The sequence below is a fragment of the Cetorhinus maximus genome, chromosome 5 (genome assembly GCF_964194155.1).
Source record: "Cetorhinus maximus chromosome 5, sCetMax3.hap1.1, whole genome shotgun sequence".
NCBI lineage: Eukaryota > Metazoa > Chordata > Chondrichthyes > Lamniformes > Cetorhinidae > Cetorhinus > Cetorhinus maximus.
Window position 1 is genome coordinate 160,538,120 of NC_135883.1, and position 20,494 is coordinate 160,558,613.

Here is a 20,494-nt window from a genome sequence, read left to right on the forward strand (position 1 = left end):
TCCAGTGCCTTGCGTTGTTGGGGCTAAAGGATCCAGGTTGCAGGCTTGTTTTGATACCACAGACAGAGAAGATCAGTGGATCGTTCTTTGAAGAAACACATTCTGTTTATTTACAGAAGGAACTCAGCAGCTACACTTGTGTGCTTACAACTCAAAACTCTGTCTTTACACTTCAGACTCCAACTCAAGACTACAGAGGTAGCCTGCACTACTCTGCTATTGGGTGCCAAGATCATGTGATCCTACATTCCAACATTTGCCTTAAAGGTATATTACACATCAGATTACTACGCCCACATATATTTAATTCAGTGAATTCAAATTCCCTAGCTGTCCTCTTGGGATTTAAAGTCATGGGCAGGATTTTCCCGTTGGTGTACAGGGACGGACCCCGCACACCCACGCGTAAAATGACGGGCGGTGACGTTGGGCGAGCGTCCCGACATCACCACGCGCCATCACGATATTTGGGAAGGCGGGCGTGCTATAAGTTCGGATGCGCGCCCGCCATCAATTAACGGGCCAGTTAAGGCCCTTGAAAAAGCAATTAATTTTGATTTTTCACAGCCCGTGAGATCTTCAGGACATTGCACGGGTGCAACGGGCAGGCGGGTAGGAGACATTCGTGTAAACCTCATCCATGGGTGGGCTAAGAGGGGTGACAAATGTGATCTCTCAGGTGTTTCAGTGTGAAAGTTACTTATACTTGCCTGTGTGAGCAGGAACACAATCTCATACCAGCATACAGTAAAGGTCATTTCTGGGGCCTGCAGCTTTCAGGAAGCCTTCCCTTAGCCTGGGAATGGGAGCTGAACTGTCCACTGGAGGCAGCTCCTCTGAGGAGGAAAGGAGGGCCAGAAGGGGAAGGAGGCCAGGAGTTCACAATCAGCCTCCAGGGGAGCCACCTTTGGGAGGCCAGGCACAGGCACAAGGGGTGCAGGGCCAAGAGGTTGTCCAAGGTGGAAGGGGCCGCAGAAGACACCACTATCCTGCTGCCAGGGTATACAGGCGGCGAAGCAGCTACCTCAATATGACTGAGGTGCAGTGCCGAAGGAGGCTCCGTCTCTCAAGGGAGACAGTCAACTATACCTGTCAGATGATAGGCCCTGAAATCTCCCCTAACTGTGTGGGTGGACACCCCATGCCAGTGGCTCTGAAGGTCACAGTTACCCTCCACTTCTATACCTCTGGCTCCTTCCAGGGCTCGGTGGGTGATCTTTGCAGTGTCTCCCAATCAGCTGTCCACACTTGTGTCAAGCAGGTTACAGACGCTCTGTTCAGATGGGTATTGACCTTCATCCATTTCCGTTGGGACCAGGCAAGCCAGACACAGCGAGCCAGAGGCTTCGCGGCCATTGCTGGCTTCCCCCGCGTCCAGGATGCAATAGACTGTACACATGTGGCCATCAAGGCGCTAGCAAGTGAGCCCGGTGCCTTCGTCAACAGGAAGGGTTTCCACTCCATGAACGTGCAGATAGTGTGTGATCACAGGATGCAGATACTGCAAGTCTGTGCAAGGTACCCAGGCAGTTCCCACGATGCCTACATCCTCAGACACTCCCAGGTGCCGGGGCTCTTCAGTGCTCTGGCTTGGCTGGATGGTTGGCTGCTGGGTGATAAGGGCTATCCCCTGCGAAGGTGGCTCATGATGCCTCTCCGCCATCCAAGAACAGGGGCCAAGCAGCGCTACAATAGGAGCCAGGGCACCACAAGGGCTGTGGTGGAGAGAACAATCGGTCTTCTCAAGATGCGCTTCCGTTGCCTGGACCGCTCAGGGGGCGCACTCCAGTTACCCCCCAGATCGTGTGTCGCTGATAGTGGTTGTATGCTGCGCTCTCCACAATCTGGCACTGGAAAGGGGCGACGCAGTGGACGAGGGAGGCGTAGACACAGATACTCCGGAAGTACAGGATGAGTCCAGCAGTGAGTCCGAGGATGAGCACGCACAGGGAAATGCTGAGGGGGTAGACACTGACCCGGGCATACTCCAGGGAGGCAGGGACACCCGGGAGGCTTTAATCCAAAGAACCTTCAACTAGCCCACCACAGATGGACCTTCAACACACGCCAGGGCTGCAGACTCCACACTCGATACCTGAGTGCAAAATCAGCCTGGATACTAACATTAATTAAGGCCCTTGTCAATAAAGCTCAATGTCAAACAACTCACTCATAACATCATGGCTTCCCATACACATGCAGAAGTAAGGAATCACCCTGAGGCATGGCAACATATCAAAATTTATTGAGTGAACTAATTTAACTTCATAAAGCAAAACAAAAATGGAGTTGGACATCACACCAAGTCTTCCACAAAGTACCATAGGCCAACATAAAAGCACCAGTGAGAAACCCGTGGTGTGCCTAAGGTGCCTTAAATTTACGCTTACAGGTGCTACGTCTAGGTGTTGTCCCCTCGCTGGCACTGGCATCTGAGCCAGCCTGCTGACTCTGCTGTCCTGTTGGCCTCGATGACCTTGGCGGACGTCCTCTGGCCCGTGGAGCCTGTGCTGGCCCTGCCTGGGAGGGAGTGGCCAGTTCCAGAACTGGCTTCTCCCCAGTCGCTGCAACCACACCGGATGCCATGGTCACTGGCGGAGGGGCGGAGGAGCTGCTGCCCTCCTCCGGAGCGCCCTGAGAGGAGCCCGCAGAGACGACAGGCAGCTGCTGCGCCAATGTGAGGTCGCTTCGGACCTCCCTGCTCACTGTAGATGGATGGGCACCGAGCTGGGATGCTTGGTGCCCAAACCATCTCCCACACTGGCACGGATCAGCTGAGGTCAGGGCTTGCAGGTCCGAGCACATCCCCAGGCAGCCTGATTGTTCTCCTGGAGAAGCCTCTCCATGCGAGTCGCCACTCTCTCCATGGAGGAAGCATGGCACTCAGCCATGAGGCTCATTGCATCAGTGATGCTCCGCGTGGACTCCTCCAGCATGGGCACCATGCCACTCATAACCTCATGTATCTCCGTCAGATCGTCCTGCACACCCTGCTGGGCTTCCACCACCTGATGCCTCAGGGACGACTCCAGAGGCTCATCATCAGCCACCGACTGAGCATGTTCCTGTTCCCCAGCAGTCCCGGGCACCCTCTGTCTCTACCCGCACCTCACGTGAGTGTGAAGTGCCTTCACTGCCATGCCCCGGGACACTAGCCGAATATCTAATTGCCACCGAGGTGCTTGTATCTGGGCTGGTGCCTGTCTGACTGAGATGCTGTGACACTGGTGAGTGCATTTGCTCGGGGGCTTCAGGGGTGAGAGGTGGGCCCTCTGTCTCCTCCTCCCAGCCCTGCTCCGGTGATGCTGAAAGGAAGGAAAAGGACATTTGATTAGTTACAGTGCAGACAATGTCAGCTTGCATGCTGCTCCCCCGGGTCATTATGCGCTCATCCTTCCATCATCAAGGGTAAACCCACGTTGCTAACTTCAATCACTGAGCATTCAACAGAGCCATGGCTGTTGGGACACACATTGTGACCTGAGTGTTCACCAAACATATCTCCCCGTGGCACCCCAGCCTCACCGCCACCGGTGAACCTGGGGGCATGGCCCCTCTCCAGATCCATGGCCTGCTGCTCGAAAGCCGTTAGGATGGCCAACTGGGCCTGGCCTCTGCCAGTCCGCATCCGTTCTGATGCATTGTGCGCAGCCTTTTCCTGAAAAGGAGAGAGGAGCATTGATTATTCCAGCCTGCACCTGAATTCCCATTGCATCCCTGCCAACCCAGCCAGAGTGGGACATTGCAGGACTCCAGTTCTTTATCACCCGGCAGCTGCCCCACATTCACTCAAAGAAGCCAGGGCTGACCCCCCCCATTGCCCAAATGCTGCCTCCTTCACATGTGGCACCATAAGGTGTCACTTTGCTAAGCAAGGAGGCACAAGCACGTGGAGCGTAAAGACCAGCAGATGGATTGGTGCCACACCACCTAGGAGCTTCCCTCCCAGCATATTAGCACCCTGACCCTGACATGCTCCCCAGTTCCAGCACTCTGCCTAGGTGCAGACCCTTGACTTTCATCCCCACTCTATACTCTGGGTGTCAGTGTCACACATGCTGCGGATGCAGAACCCATCCTAGCTCAACCCTGTCAGGGTGAACTGGGCATGGGGAATCTCTGCTGTCACACCCAGCAAGGGATACATACTGTGAGGGATTCAATACCGTTACTGTACCCAGAGTTGCCGGGGTGGGGGTAGGGGGGGAAACGGTGACGGCTGCATTAAGTGACTTGAGGCAACGTGGTGCTCACCCTTCCCGAACTCAGGAGATCGTTGAATCTTTTGCGACACTGGAGCCATGTGCGCTGCACCACATCACGGGAGCTCACACTCTCGGCCACCTTGTCCCACGCATATTTGGTCAGGTGGGGAGGCCTCTGCCTCCTGTCCCTCGGAAGAAGGGCCTCAAGATGCGCTGCCACTGCCTCCAGGAGGGCAGCTAGGCACTCTTCGGAAAGACAAGGGGCACACCTACCCTCCGGCCTGGCCAGCCCCACTGGCCCACCCTCCGGCCTGACCTTTCCCTATGGCCTCCCCTCCGGCCTGACCTTCCCCACTGGCCCACCCTCCGGCCTGACCTTTCCCTATGGCCTCCCCTCTGGCCTGGTCTGCCCCGATGGCCTACCCTCCGGCCTGGCCTGCCCCGAAGGCCTAGCCTCTGGACTTGCATCAGGCACATTGCCCTCTGCTGAGCCCTTCTCCCAGTCATTGTGAGCAGACTTTCCAAGGCTGCCAGGCCTTCATTTAAACAGGCCGTCGGGTCACCATTGGACCCGGAGTTCTGAGCACTCCTGCCGCCACCCGCCCACTCCCTCTATGCACGGGAGTCATGAACTACGCTGAGTGGACCTAATCTGCCCACCCGCGTAAAATGGCAGCGTGGGCCCGATCACGGGCGGCGATTGGGTCCGGGCCCGCCTGCGCCTGCTCCTGCATGGCCCACCCGACATGGGGAATATTCTCCCCCCTGTCTCTGGATCATTAACCCACGCCGCTGGGATTCTAGCCCATCGTATAACCACTATGCTAATGCTCCTTGGAAAAAAAAAGGAGAAAGCATTTGCATTTGTATAGCGCCTTTCACAACCTCAGGACGTCCCAAAGTGCTTTACAGCCTATAAAATACACAGAACAACATAGAATTTACTGCACAGAAACAGACCACTCAGCCCGAACAGTCATTGCTGGCATTTATGCTCCACTCAAGCCTCCTTCCACCCTTCCCAATCTATCTCTATCAGCAGAACTTTCTATTCCTTTCTGCTACATGTGCTTCTCAAGATTCCCCTTAAATGCATCCGAGCTATTCACCTCACCTGCTTTTCCTGTGGTAGCGACTTCCACACTCTCACCGCTTCCTGGGTGAAGTGTTTTCCTCTGAATTCCCTACCTGATTTCTTGTTTACTATTTTATCTCAATGGCCTTCAGTTTTGCTTTTACCCACAGATGACACTCTCAGTATTGAAATGTTGTCACTGTGGTAATATAGGAATCACAGCAGCCTGTTTGTGCACAGCAAGCTCCCACATACAGCAATAAGGTAACGGCTAGATTATCTTCGTTTCTGATGTTGGTCTGAAGCGTAGAAGAATGAGGGGAGATATGATAGAAGTTTACAAAATTATGAGGGGTACAGACAGAGTAAATGCGAGTAGGCTCTTTCCACATAGATTAGGAGAAATAAACACGAGAGGACATGGCTTTAGGGTGAAAGGGGAAAGGTTTAGGGGGAACATTAGGGGGAACTTCTTCACTCAGAGAGTGGTGGGAGTGTGGAACGAGCTACCATCTGACGTGGTAAATGCGGGCTCACTCTTAAGTTTTAAGAATGAATTAGATAGATACATGGATGGGAAAGGTCTGGAGGGTTATGGACTAGGTGCAGGTCAATGGGACTAGCAGAATAATATTTCAGCACAGACTAGAAGGGCCAAATGGCCTGTTTTCTGTGTTGTAGTGTTCTATGGTTCTATGGTTCTATGATTACTGTTGGCCAGGAGAACTCCCCTACTGTCTTCAAAATAGTAATAGATCCTTATGTCCACCTGAGACGTGAGACGGGGCCTCAGTTTAACATCTCACCTGAACGATGTCACTTCTGACAGTGCAGCACTCCCTCAGTACTGCACTGGAGTGGCAGCCTGGATTCTGTGCGCAAGTCTCTGGAGTGGGGTTTGAGCCCATGACACTCTGGGTGGGATTTTTTCAGGCCGATGGGGGTCTCGTCCACCGGCCAGAGAGCCAGCAGGAACCCCGGCCAGTTCAGTTGGGGGGGGAGGCCCGCCAGAGCTTCAGGCACTTAATTGGCCACCGTTGGGTCCTCCCCAGGATTGAGGACACCAGCGGTGGAAGCCTTGCCTTGCCATGAGCTGCTGGCCAATCAGAAGTCGGCAGCTCTTCATTGCCACCAGCAGGGGGCGGGGGGTGGCTGCTGGCGGGACAGCAGCCGCCTGAGGCCCAGGAACGGGGCTGGGCCCCAGGCCACAGGCGGGTGAAGGAGGGATGGGTTCGCAGGAGATGGAGGAAGAGGGTTCGAGGGCAAGGGTGAGAGGGGTGGAGTCCTGTGGCCACCCCCTTGCCCAACGTCAAGTCCCCCGATCGGCCACAGAGTGCCTGATTGCCAGGGACCCACCGCCCACCACAAGGCCGGAAGGTTTTGCTGGGCGGCTCCGATGCTGTGGGAGACCATTTAACCCCTGAGCCACCACTAAATTGCCGTGGGCTCAGGGATAGACGGGTGTCACATGGCTCATTAATGACATCCCCCTGGCAGCCAGGAATCCCACGTCAGTCCCTTTCGCCCTCCGACTTGATCAGCGGAGGTTTTCCCACCCACTGGGAGGCTGATTTGGGGCCTCTCCCATGATTAAGTGGGCCAGGTCGCCATAGTTCCCACCGTGATGGACTGCACAACATCCAAGCCGTCTGACTCAGAGGGAACTTAGTTATGTGCATTAGCTCCCTCTTGTGGCATTCTTGTGCGTGGCTTCTCCTGTTATCTGGCTGTAAGGCTCCCATTAAACCAAAGTTGGTTTTCATACAGCTGCCCTATAGATAATTCTCCAGATAATTCAGCTTTTGCTTTCAGCGTGAGGGTACCTTGACAAGAACCTCAGAAACATTGGGGAGCTCTCTGAGAATGATGAGCTCCTATAGTTTTTATTACTGTTTGTGTGTGTGTGTGTATGTGTGTATATATACGTGTGGATATATACGTGTGTATACATACACATGTACACAAATTTGTATGTACAGTCACCAGGCTATACATGCACTACAAGGAAGTATACATAAACATGATGAAGCAACATGTACATACAAAGATAGACATTCCTGTGTATACATAGCATGGACATGAATCAATTCACACACACACACACACACACACACACACAATAGCTCCCCCTTGTGGCATTGGCAAGCAAGTTTCACTTTTATACATGAGTGGATCAGACTTGGCTACAAGTCTCCTTTAATGGTCAAGACAGCTTGCTGAAACTCACCGTCTGAGCTACACAGCACGCGTCTCTGAGTCTAGAAGGTCATGGATTCTTGCCCCATTCCAGGGGCAAGACCGTATCATGATCCTGGATAGCTTTGAGTGCACTGAATATAAATTGATTGCACTGGATATAGATTTGAGTGCATTGGGTAGCTCTGAGCACACTGGATAGTTTTGTGCGCATATCAAATTCATTCCAAATTAGAACATTTGATGTAAAATTGTAATTGAGTGCATTGAACACACTTGAATGCAAAAACGATGTTAATATTTTTGGTAAGGCCGGGCTGACACTCCAGCGCAGTACTGAAGGAGTGCTGCACTGTCAGAGGTGTTGTCTTTTGGATGAAACTTTAAACTGAGGCCTAGTATGCCCTCTCAAATGGACGTAGAAGATCCTCTGACACTGTTTCAAAGAAATGAACTATAGAGGACCACGAACTAACTCCAGGGAGGTGCAAGAATTATAGAGTGGAAAGAAAAATCATAATAAGAAGAATAAAAGTGTTGGCAACTTGTCAGCAATATTCAATTATAGAATAGTTCTAATAGGGGACTTTAATGATCCTAATATAGCTGGGATAGTAATAGCGTAAAGGGCAGAGAGGGGGAAGCGTTTCTGGACTGTGCTCATGACAATTTTCTACATCAGTATGTTTCCAGTCCAACAAGAAAGAAGACATTGCTGGACCCTGTTCTTCAAGTTGATCCAATGCCGGTAGGGGAACATTTAGGGGACAGTGATCATAGTACAATAACGTTTAGGCTGGATATGAAATAGAACAATTAGCAATCCAGAGTAAGAATAATTAATTGGGGGAGGGCAATATGGTGAGAACACATCTAGCCCAGGTAAACTGAAATCGAAGATTGGCAGGTGAATTCTTCTAAAGGAGATAGTTTGTGTACTGTTGAGATACGTTCTCGAGAGGGAGAAAGTTCAGGCAAGCCAATCCAGAGCTCCCTGGATGACGGAAGAGATAGAGAGTATAATGAAGCAGAAAAAGGGTAAGCGTACAGATATCAGGTGGATAATAAAATTGAGAACCAGGCTCAAGAAAGAAGAGACAGAGGGGAAGTGAAAAAACAAATAAGAGGGGCAAAGAGAGAGTATGAGGAGAGACGGGAAGCTAACATAAAAGGGAATCCAAAAGTCTTTGAAAGCATATAAATAGTAAAAGGGTGGTAAGGGGCTGGTTCGGGACCTAAAAAGGAGATGAATGCATGGGGGCAGAGGGCATGGCTGAGATATTAAATGAATACTTTACATCTGTCTTTACCAAGGAAGAAGATACTGACCAGGTGATAGTGAAAGAGGCAATAGTTCAGACATTTGAAGAGTTTAAAATTGATAAGGAGGAGGTGTTGCATAGGCTGTCTGTACTTAAAGTTGATGAGGCACCAGGACCAGATGAGATGCACCCAAGGATACTGAGTGAAGCAAGTGTGGAAATGAATGCGGCACTGGACATAATTTTCCAATCCTCTTTAGATACAGGGGCAACTTCAGTTACTTGGATAGATTGGAGAAGCTGGGGCTGCAGAAGATAAAGTGGAGATTTGAAAGAGGTCAACACACTTTTGGAAGGACGTGATGGTCCTTGAGAGGGTGCAGGGGAGATTTACCAAAATGGCTCCAGGAATGAGGGATTATAATTACAAGGTTAAGTTGGAGAAGCTGGGGTTGTTTTGCTCGAAGCAAAGGAGATTTGAGTGGAGATTTGATAGAGGTGTACACGATTGTAACTGGCTTAGATAAAGTAAAAACTATTCCCATTGGCTGATGGTATAGGGGTCACAGATTTAAGGTCTTGGGAAAGAGATGCAGCGGGATATGGGCAAGAGCTTTTTACACAGCGAGTGGCAATGACTGAGGACTCACCGCCCATGAAGGTGGTGGAAGCAGAGATGATGAATGATTTCAGAAGGAAATTGGATGGGTATTTGTGGGAAATGAACTCGCAGGGCTACGAGGATAGAGATGGGAAATGGGACTGAGTTGATTGCTGGCATGGATTTGATGGGCGGCAGGGATTCGATGGGCTCAATGGCCTCCTCCTGTGCTATAATGACTCTATGGCTCTATGAAAGAGTGCTGCACCTTGGAAGTGAGGCAGTAACACTGAGGCCCTGCCTGTCTGTTTGGGTAGAAGTTAAATTGCAAGAAGATCACCCTGCATCATGTTTAACCCTCTCCCTCAAATAAAAGCAATTAACTGGTCATTTAACTCACTTACTATTTATGGGACCTTGCTGTGCATCAAATTGGTTGCTGTGTTTACCTACTTAACAACAGTGAATACACTTAAAAATTAAGCGAGTGGCCATAAAGTGCTTTGCGACATCTTGAGCCCACATAGAAAGCGGATATGGCCATAGTCAGGATAAGAAATCTGGAAAAGAAGTTGGAGAGGGTGCAGAGAAAATTGCTGAGAATGGTACCAGGGATGGGGAGGGGTTCACTTTTGTGTGGAGACTGGAGAAGCTGTTGTTATTTTCCTTAGAGCAGAGAAAGTTGAGGAGAAATAATGAGGCGTTTCAACTGAGTTCCATCAAAGCTGTTTCCTTTGGCAAGAGGTTTGTTAACCAGAGGACACAGGTTTAATAGGCAAAAAAAAACCCAGAGGGGATATGAGGAGAGTGTTTTTTTTCACTCAGCGAGTTGTTATGATGAGGAAAGCATTGCCCAAAAGGGTCCTGGAAACAGATACAACAGGAAATTTCAATAGGATATTGGATCTCCACTTAAAAAGGCAACATGTGCAGGTCCAAGTGGCAAAGTGGGGGCTCTTTCAAAGAGCCAAAACAGGCTAGAGGGGCCAAATGGGCTTCTTGTGCTGTAGGATTCTGTGTTAAATTGAGATTGAGGAAGCAAATATAAAGTACTAAGTTATAGTTCATGGAGCCAGTATCCTTGTGCTGTATTGATTCAGTCTAAGGTAAACAGTATGAGAGGAGATAACAAACAGCAGAGAGCTGTGGGGTTTGGATAGTGGGAATCGATGCCTTGTAAGTGCCTGCCCATAAAATGCAGGCCTGAGGCTGAATCTATATGGAACTGGTGGAGCTACAGGCTCAGGCTACTGTCAGAGTGAAAAGTAGAGAAGCAATGGGCTTCCCTGGACGCCTTTCAATCACGTTAGTCCTCCTGGGTTATCTGGGATGGCGCTATTCTAAAGAATGGAGATCAGATGTTTTAACTGCTGCTGGAGAAGGTATGGCTTGTGACTCCTTTTCTGTGTGCTGAGAGTTTATAATCGGCAGGTTCCCTGAAGATTACAGAACAGCTTCTGCCATGTTGCTGGGAAATTGTTTTTAAGGGTCCGGGTAGAGTCCTGAATCCACGTGTAATTGTGAATGTTACTGATGCCTCTCAGCCTTTCATGAAAAACACAACAACTTGCATTTATATAGTGCCTTTAATGTAGTAAAATGTCTCGACGCGCGTTGCAGGAGCATAAATCAGGCAAACATTGACATGGAAAGATAGTGGCATAGTGGTACCATAACTAGACTAGAAATCTTTTTATTCATTCACGGGACGTGGGCTTCGCTGGCTGGGCCAGCATTTATTGCCCATCCCTAGTTGCCTTTGAGAAGGTGGTGGTGAGCTGCCTTCTCGAACCGCTGTGGCCCATGTGGTGTAGGTACACCCAGAGTGCTGTTAGGGAGGGAGCTCCAGGGTTTTGACCCAGCGACAGTGAAAAAACGGCGATATATTTCCAAGTCAGGATGTTGAGTGGCTTGGAGGGGAACTTCTAGGTGGTGGTGATGTTCCCATCTATCTGCTGCCCTTGTCCTTCTAGATGTAGCTGTCATGGGTTTGGAAGGTGCTGTCTAAGGAGCCTTGGTGAGCTTCTGCAGTACATCTTGTAGATGGTGCACACTGCTGCTACTGTGTGTCGGTGGTGGAGGGAGTGAATGTTTATGGATGTGGTGCCAATCAAGCGGGCTGCTTTGTCCTGGACGGTGTCAAACTTCTTGAGTGTCGTGGGAGCTGCACTCATCCAGGCAAGTGGGGAGTATTCCATCACACTCCTGCCTTGTGCCTTGTAGATGGTGGACAGGCTTTGGGGAGTCAGGAGGTGAGTTACTCATCACAGGATTCCTAGCCTCTGACCTGCTCTTGTAGCCACACTATTTATATGGCTAGTCCACTTCAGTTTCTGGTCAATGGTAACCCCCCAGGATGTTGATAGTGAGGGATTCAGTGATGGTAATGCCATTGAACATCAAGGGGCGATGGTTATATTCTCTCTTGTTGGATATGGTCATGGTCTGGTACTTATGTGATGCGAATGTTACTTGCCACTTGTCAGCCCAAGCCTGGATAATGTCCAGGCCTTGTTGCATTTGGATATGGACTGCTTCAGTATCTGAGGAGCAAATGGTGCTGGACATTGTGCAATCATCAGCGAACATCCCCATCTGACCTTCAGATGGAGGGAAGGTCATTGATATAACAGCTGAAGATGGTTGGGCCGAGGACACTACCCTAAGGAACTGCTGCAGTGATGTCCTGGGAGCTGAGATGACTGACCACCAACAACCACAGCCATCTGCCTTTGTGCTCGGTATGACACCAACCACTGGAGAGTTTTCCCTCTAGTTCCTATTGACTCCAGTTTTGCTAGGGCTCCTTGATGCTAAACTCGGTCAAATGCGGCCTTGATGTCAAGGGCAGTCACTCTCACCTCACCTCGGGAGTTCAGCTCTTTTGTCCATGGTTGAACCAAGGCTGTAATAAGGTCAGGAGCTGAGTGGCCCTGGCGGAACCCAAACTGGATATCGGTGAGAAGGTTATTGCTAAGCAAGTGCTGAAGGATAGCACTGATGATGACCCCTTCCATTACTTTACTGATGATCGAAAGTGAACTGATGGGGCAGTAATTGGCTGGGTTGGATTTGTCCTGCTTCTTGTGTGCAGGACATACCTGGGCAATTTTCCACATAGCCGGGTAGATGCCAGTGTTGCAGCTGTACTGGAACAGCTTGGCTATGGGCGCAGCAAGTTCTGGAGCTTATCTTCAACAAGTCTTCAGTCCTACTGCTGGCATATTGCCAGGGCCCTTAGCCTTTGCAGTATCCAGTGCCTTCAGCCATTTCTTGATATCACGTGGAGTGAATTGAATTGGCTGAAAACTGGCATCTGTGATGCTGGGGACCTCCGGAGGAGGCCGAGATGGATCATCCACTTGGCACTCCTGGCTGAAGATTGTAGCAAAATGCTTCAGCCTTATCTTTTGATGGGCTCCCCCATCATTGAGATTGGATACTTGTAGAGCCTCCTCCTCCAGTTTAATTGTCCATCACCATTCACAACTGGATGTGGCAGGATTGCAGAGCTTAGAGCTGATCCGTTGGTTGTGGGATCACTTAGCTCTGTCTATATCTTGCTGCTTATGCTGTTTGGCATGCAACTAGTCTGTGTTATAGCTTCACCAGGTTGACACCTCATTTTTAGGTATGCCTGGTGCTGCTCCTGGCAGCCTCTTCATTGAGCCAGGGTTGATCCCCTGGCCTGGTGGTAAAGGAAGAATGGGGGATATGCTTGGCTATGAGGTTACAGATTGTGTTCGAGTACAATTCTGCTGCTGCCGATGGCCCACAGTGCCTCATGGATGCCCAGTTTTGAGTTGCTAGATCCGTTCGAAATCTATCCCATTTAGCACGGTGGTAGTGCCACATAACATGGAGGGTATCCTCAATGTAAATAGGGGACTTTGTCTCCAGAAGGATTGTGCGGTGGTCACTCCTACCGATACTGTCATGGACAGATGCATCAGTGGCAGGCAGTTGGTGAGGATGAGGTCAAGTATGTTTTTCCCTCTTGTTTGTTCCCTCAACACCTGCTGCAGACCCTGTCTAGCAGCAATGTCCTTTAGGACTTGGCCAGCTTGGTCACTGTTGGTGATGGATATTGAAGTTCCCCACCCAGAGTATATTCTGCACCCTAGTGGTGTTCAACATGGAGCAGCACTGATTCATCAGTGGCAGTGCGTGGTAATCAGCAGGAGCTTTCCTTGCCCATGTTTGACCTGGTGCCATGAGACTTCATGCGGTCCAGAGTCGATGTTGAGGACACCCAGGGCAACTCCCTCCCATCTGTACTGCCTCCTCTGCTGTCCCACTGGCAGGACAGACCCAGGGATGGTGATGGTGGTGTCTGGGACATTACGTGTAAGGTCTGATTCCGTGAGGATGATTATGTCAGGCTGTTGCTTGACTAGTCTGTGAGACAGCACTCATAATTTTGGCACCCGCCCCTCCAAATGTTTGTAGGCCAGAGCAGGTAAGGACTGCAGATTTCCTTCCCTAAAGTTTACCACAACCGACCATAATTAAACTATTGGATTTTTATCCCCAGATTTTTATTGAATTCAAACTCCACCATCTACCATGGTGGGATTTAAACCCAGGTCCCCAGGTTACTAAGCCTAGTGACAAATCCAATACACCATCGCCTCCCCTAGTGACCCAGGCTAATCACAGAATCACACAGTGCAGAAGAGGCCCTTTGGCCCATCGAGTCTGCATCGACACGTGAGAAACACCTGACCTACCTACCTAATCCCATTTACCAGCACTTGGCCCATAGCCTTGAATGTTATGATGTGCCAAGTGCTCATCCAGGTACTTTTTAAAGGATGTGAGGCAACCCACCTCCACCACCCTCCCAGGCAGTGCATTCCAGACCGTCACCACCCTCTGGGTAAAAAAGTTTTTCCTCACATCCCCCCTAAACCTCCTGCCCCTCACCTTGAACTTATGTCCCCTCGTGACTGACCATTCAACTAAGGGGAAAGGCTGGCTCCTTATCCACCCTGTCCATGCCCCTCATAATCTTGTACACCTCGATCAGGTCGCCCCTCAGTCTTCTCTGCTCCAACGAAAACAACCCAAGTCTATCCAACCTCTCTTCATAACTTAAATGTTTCATCCCAGGCAACATCCTGGTGAATCTCCTCTGCACCTCCTCCAGTGCAATCACGTCCTTCTGATAATGTGGCGACCAGAACTGCACACAGTACTCCAGCTGTGGCCTCACCAAGGTTGTATACAACTCCAACATGACCTTCCTACTTTTGTAATCTAAGCCTCGATTGATAAAGGCAAGTGTCCCATATGCCTTTTTCACCACCCCACTAACGTGCCCCTCCACCTTCAGAGATCTATGGACACACACGCCAAGGTCCCTTTGTTCCTCAGAACTTCCTAGCGCCATGCCGTTCATTGAAAACTTCCTTGTCAAGTTACTCCTTCCAAAGTGTATCACCTAATGCTCTGGGGACATGGGTTCAAATCCTGCCAGGGCAGCTGGTAGAATTTGAATTCAGAATAAATCTGGAATATAAAGCTGGTTTCAGTAACGATGACCATGAAATTATAATTGATTGTTGTAAAAACCCATGTGGTTCTTACCTGGCCCGGCCTACATGTGACTCCAGCAATGTGGTTGACTCCGCCCTCTGAAAATCTAAAAATGGCCTAGCGAGTCAGCTCAGTGAGGGGTGGGCAGCAAATGCTGGCCCTGCCTGTCCACTCACACCCAGTGGAAGAGTAAAGACTAGGCTGACCAAATGCTGGTAAAAGAGCTAGGTTTTCAGATAGGCCATAAAAGTTAGAAAGACAAAGAGGTTTTTAGAGGGAACTTCAGAGCTAAGTCACATCTTCCCATCACTGCCCCCACCCACCCAACCCAGTGACCAGGCAAGTGGGAGATGCATTGAGAGGCCATAACTAGAGGAATGTAGGAATCTCGGAGGTTGTTGACAAGCGTTCCCTCATTAGTTGAATAGATGCATGATCCTTTGCCACAAATTGCATTGACATTTGCAAACTATTCTTCATGATAAAGGTATCACTTTAGATGCTACTTTAGTACAGGGGCCCATTCTCAGAAGCTCACCAGCTGGTATGACTATGTAGAACTTGGAACAATTGAGTCCATTTTTTTATTACAACGATGCAGATTGTGGGGGCAGAGGTGTTTAAAATTATGAAAGGATGGGATAGCGTAGTTAGAAGCAAACTGATTCCAGTAGTTAAGGGAGTTATGGATGAGGGATACAAGATTAAGTGTAAGAGATTTAGAGCAGAGGGCAGGAGACATTATGTTACATGACGGGAAGATCGAAATTATGTCAACATCCCAGATTGGCTCAGATAGGTGGATAATGGAAAATCCGATTGGAGGAACATGGGAACAGGAGTGGTTAAAGGTGATTGGAACTAATTACTCACGAGGAGGGTAAACGCTAAGAGGGATTGTTGGGCCAAGTGATTATAAGATCAAAAAAATTCGAGTGGGGGTAGGCCTTTCGGCCCTCCAAGCCTGCTCCGCCATTGGCTGATCTGATTATGGCCTTAGCTCCACTTTGCTGCTGCCCTCGACTCCCTTGTCAATCAGAAATCTGTCTAACTCAGCTTTGAATATATTTAGTGGCCGAGCCTAATTTCTGCGCAAGAGAATTCCAAAGGCTAACAACCCTCTGAGAGAATAAATTACTCCTCATCTCCCTCTTAATTGAGAAACCCCTTATTTTGAAACTGTGCCCCCTAGTTCTAGACTCCCCCACAAGTGGAAACATCCTCTGAATATCCAGCCTGTCAACGCCCCTCAGAATCTTATAGGCTTCAATAAGATCATTTCTCATTCTTCAGAACTCCAAAGAGTATAGGCCCAACCTGCTCAACCTTTCCTCATAAGACAACCTCGGCATCCCAGGAATCAGTTGAGTGAACCTTCTCTGAACTACCTCCAATGCAGATATATCCCTCCTTAAGTAAGGAAACCAAAACTGTACACAGTAGTCTAGATGTGACCTCAAATGCCCTGCACAGTTGTAACATGACTTCCCTACATTCATACTCCATCCCTCTTGCAATAAAGGCCAACATTCCATTTTCCTTCCTAGTTATTGGCTGTACCTGCCTACTAACTTGTGACACACAAAGGATAATAAATACTTGGAATATAATTCTATGCAGAATAGGCCTGAAATGATTCAGCAGGTCTGACAACATCTGTGGAGAGGAAGACAGAGTTAACATTTTGAGTATGTATGACTCTTCTACAGAACTAAACAGAAGTAGAAATATGGTGAAATTTATACTGTTTAAGGGGAGTGGAACAGGTGAAGCTGGATAGAGGGCCAGCAACAGTTGGAGCAAAGGAGAGATTGAAAAAGATGTCTTAAACAAAAGGTCAAAGGAGTGTTGGTGGTGGTGATGCTGGCTAAGGGAGATGCTAATGGTGACATTAAGAGTAGAAAACAGGATGAGCAAGTGACAGATGGCCCTAGTGGGGGTGGGGTGGGGGGAGGGGAGAGTGGCAGGAAAAAAGATCGAAATAGGCAAAAAAGTGGGGATAAAACAATTAATAAAAATAGAAATACATTTAGAAAAATGATAATATTAATAAAAATAGGTGGGAAAAAATATATATAAAATAAAAAAATAAAAATGAATATTTGAAAAAAGGGGATCAAAAAGGGGTGAGGATGGAGGAGTGGTCTGAAGTTGTTGAACTCGATATTCAGTCCGGAAGGCTGTAAAGTGCCTAATCGGAAGATGAGGTGCTGTTCCTCCAGTTTGCATTGAGCTTCACTGGAACATTGCAGCAGGCCAAGGACGGACATGTGGGCATGAGAGCAGGGTGGAGTGTTGAAATGGCAAGTGACAGGGAGGTCTGGGTAATGCTTGTGGACAGACTGAAGGTGTTCCGCAAAGCGGTCACCCAGTCTGCGTTTGGTCTCTCCAATGTAGAGGAGACCGCATTGGGAGCAGTGGATGCAGTCGACCAAATTGAGGGAAGTGCAAGTGAAATGCTGCTTCACTTGAAAGTAGCGTTTGGGCCCTTGGACGGTGAGGAGGGGGAAAGGAAAGGGGCAGATGTTGCACCTTCTGCGATTGCATGGGAAGGTGCCCTGGGAGGGGGTTGAGGTGTTGGGGATGATGGAGGAGTAGACCAGGGTGTCCCGGAGGGAACAGTCCCTACGGAGTGCCACCAGGGGGAGTGAAGTGAAGATGTGTTTGGTGGTGGCATCATGCTGGAGTTGGCAGAGATGGCGGAGGATGATCCTTTGAATGTGGAGGCTGGTGGGGTGAAAAATGAGGACAAGGGGGACCCTATCATGGTTCTGAGAGGGAGAGGGAGGTGTGAGGGCAGAGGCCTGGTAGGTGGGTCGGACACAGTTGAGGGCCCTGTCAACCACCGTGGGTGGGAAACCTCGGTTAAGGAAGAAGGAGGACATGTCAAAAGCACTGTTTTGGAAAGTGACATCATGGGAACAGATGCGACGGAGGCGAAGGAACTGAGAGAATGGAATGGAGACTTTACAGGAAGCGGAGTGTGAGGAGTTGTAGTCAAGGTAGCTGTGGGAGTCGGTAGGCTTGTAATGGATATTGTTGGACAGTCTATCACCAGAAATTGAGACAGAGAGGTCGAGGAGGGGAAGGGAAGTGTTGGAGATGGACCATGTGAAAGTGATATTGGGGCAGAAATTGGTAGCAAAATTGTTAAATTTTTCCAGGTCCAGACGAGAGCATGAAGCGGCACCGAAGTAATCATCGATGTACCGGAGAAAGAGTTGTGGGACAGGGCCTGAGTCGGAATGGAATAAGGAATGTTCCACGTACCCTGTAAAGAGACAGGCATAGCTGGGGCCCATGCGGGTACTCATAGCCACACCTTTTAGTGAGAGAACAAGTTCAGCCAGACGGAGGAGAGTGGTGGTGGATGGTGATTGTTTGGGCCTCTGTTCAAGGAAGAAGTGAAGAGCCATCAGACCATCCTGGTGGGGTGTAGAGGTGTAGAGGGATTGGACATCCATGGTGAAGAGGAGGTGGTTGGGGCCAGGGAACTGGAAATTGTTAATGTGACGTAAGGTGTCAGAGGAATCGCAGATGTAGGTGGGAAAAGACTGGACAAGGGGAGAGAGAACGGAGTCAAGATGGCAAGAAATTAGTTTGGTGGGGCAGAAACAGGCTGACACGATCGGTCTACCAGGACAGTCCTGTTTGTGGATTTTGGGGAGGATGTAGAAGCGGGCTGTCTGTGGTTGAGAGACTATGAGGTTGAAAGCTGTGGAGGGAAGATCTTCAGAGGAGATGAGGTCAGTGACAGTCCTGGAAACAATGGCTTGATGTTCAGTGGTGGGGTCATGGTCCAGGGAGAGGTAGGAGGAAGTGTCTGTGAGTTGACGCTCAGCCTCTGCGAGGTAGAGGTCAGTGCGCCAGACAACAACAGCACCACCCTTGTCAGCAGGTTTAATAACAAAGTTAGGGTTGGACCTGAGAGAACGGAATGCGGCAAGTTCAGAGAGAGACAGGTTAGAGTGGGTGAGAGGAGCAGAGAAATTGAGACGGCCGATATCACGCCAACAATTAGCAATGAAAAGATGAAGGGCAGGGAAGAGGCCAGAGGGAGGAGTCCAGGTGGAGGGAGAATACTGGAGGTGGGTGAAAGGATCCGTTGAACGGAGAGAGGACTCCTGCCCAAAGAAATGAGCACGGAGACGAAGGCGGCAGAAGAAGAGTTCAGCATCGAGCCGAGCCCGGAATTCATTGAGGTGAGGGCGTCACTTCTTGTTTTTGTTTCAGATTTCCAGCTGCAGTATTTTGTCTTTAGGCCTTGAATGATGCTCTGTTGGAGGCCCTGCAGCTACTTTGTGATGTGCAAAGGCTTAAGTGGCTGGATTGGTATTAGCTCTGCCCAAGTGTGTTCCTGAACTATGGAGAATGGAAGGAATAGAGCTGACTAAAAAATGCAGGACATTTTTAAATGCTATCCTTACGTGGTGTGATTTATTTATTTCGTTGCTGCAGGTCCTGAATCAGCTGTAGTGAGCATGCCTGTGACCTTTGACTCCTTCCTTCACAATCAGCAGCTGAGGAAAAAGCTGCTGAGGTTATTCTGCAATCGGGGACCAAAGATCAACAGGCTCCTTCAGCCCAACTACTTTTCCAGGTTAAAAGTCACTGAACGTCTCAAGCTGGTGTACTGCAGCGTGCCTGATGTTGGCCCAGCGAACTGGGAGCGGGCAGTAAAGATCCTGAATGAGTCACCTGGGCAAGCGGAGAAGATAGTGAATGAGAGTCTGCCATTGCGGGCACCTCACACAGACCTGAGCCAGTATGATGCGACCACCATCGGTGGCCTGCTGGCATCGTACACCAAAATTATCTTCATCAGAGACCCCCTCCGGCGCCTGCTCTCCACTTACCGTCGCCATGGTGCTGCAGAGGAATCCTTCGAGGCATTTGTTCAACGCGTGTTGGAGCAGGGGTTGAGCCCAGCCACCAGCTGGAAGCCCCTTGTTGAGTTGTGCCACCCATGTCTCATCCGGTACGACTTCATCGTGGCACACGGGCTCCTCGACCAAGAGATGAGACACCTTTTGCGTCGGATAGGCGTCCCAGAGGAGGTAGAGCTGCCCGAGTTCCAGGATTCGGAAGAGAACCCATCATCCGAGCAGCACATCAACCAGCTCCCGGCACAGCTGATGGGTGAGTTGTTTCAATTCTACCACAGTGACTTTGCCGCCTTCAATTTCACCAGCGCTTCAACTTTGAATTAAACAACTCCCAAAAAAAGAACACCACAAACCTAAAACACACCACAAACCCATACAGCTTAAAGTTCCAGCAGTGGGAGTTGGGTGTGAGATGGATGCTTACCTTTCATCAGTGGATTCAAATGCTACTAACGGGATGAAAGAATCCTCGCGAGTTGCAGCGGTTCAAGCAGGCAGCTCACCGCCACGTTCTCAAGGGCAATTAGGGATGGGCAATAAATGCTGGCCCAGTGATCAATGGATGATAAAAAAAAGTGGGTTTGGACAGCTTATGTCCCATGTCGCAGAGGTCCAGTGGCCATTGGCAATCTCACTCGAAGAGACTGTTTGCGGGGACTGATGTGCGAAATGCAAGAACATGTCACGTTGGCACAGCAGAGGCCACTCCTGTGTGGAGGTGAGGTTACTTT

The 20,494-nt window shown here is 49.7% G+C and overlaps 1 protein-coding gene across 1 annotated transcript; it reads left to right on the forward strand.

Annotated features, from left to right (window-relative positions):
• Nucleotides 1–10,507: 10,507 nt before the first annotated feature.
• Nucleotides 10,508–20,330, forward strand: LOC144681037 (carbohydrate sulfotransferase 9-like). The gene is made up of 2 exons (XM_078542722.1): nt 10,508–10,721; nt 19,336–20,330. The coding sequence occupies exons 1-2, from the start codon at nt 10,559–10,561 to the stop codon at nt 20,085–20,087; spliced, it is 915 nt and encodes a 304-aa protein (XP_078398848.1). The 5' UTR covers nt 10,508–10,558; the 3' UTR covers nt 20,088–20,330.
• The last annotated feature ends 164 nt before the right edge of the window (nt 20,331–20,494 follow it).

Bases quoted from the DNA above. Each gene is read 5' to 3' on its own strand.
- LOC144681037 (XM_078542722.1), top strand. From the start codon at position 10,559: ATGGAACTGGTGGAGCTACAGGCTCAGGCTACTGTCAGAGTGAAAAGT. The intron at 10,722-19,335 runs GTATGGCTTGTG...TCGTTGCTGCAG, and splicing joins TTTAACTGCTGCTGGAGAAG to GTCCTGAATCAGCTGTAGTG.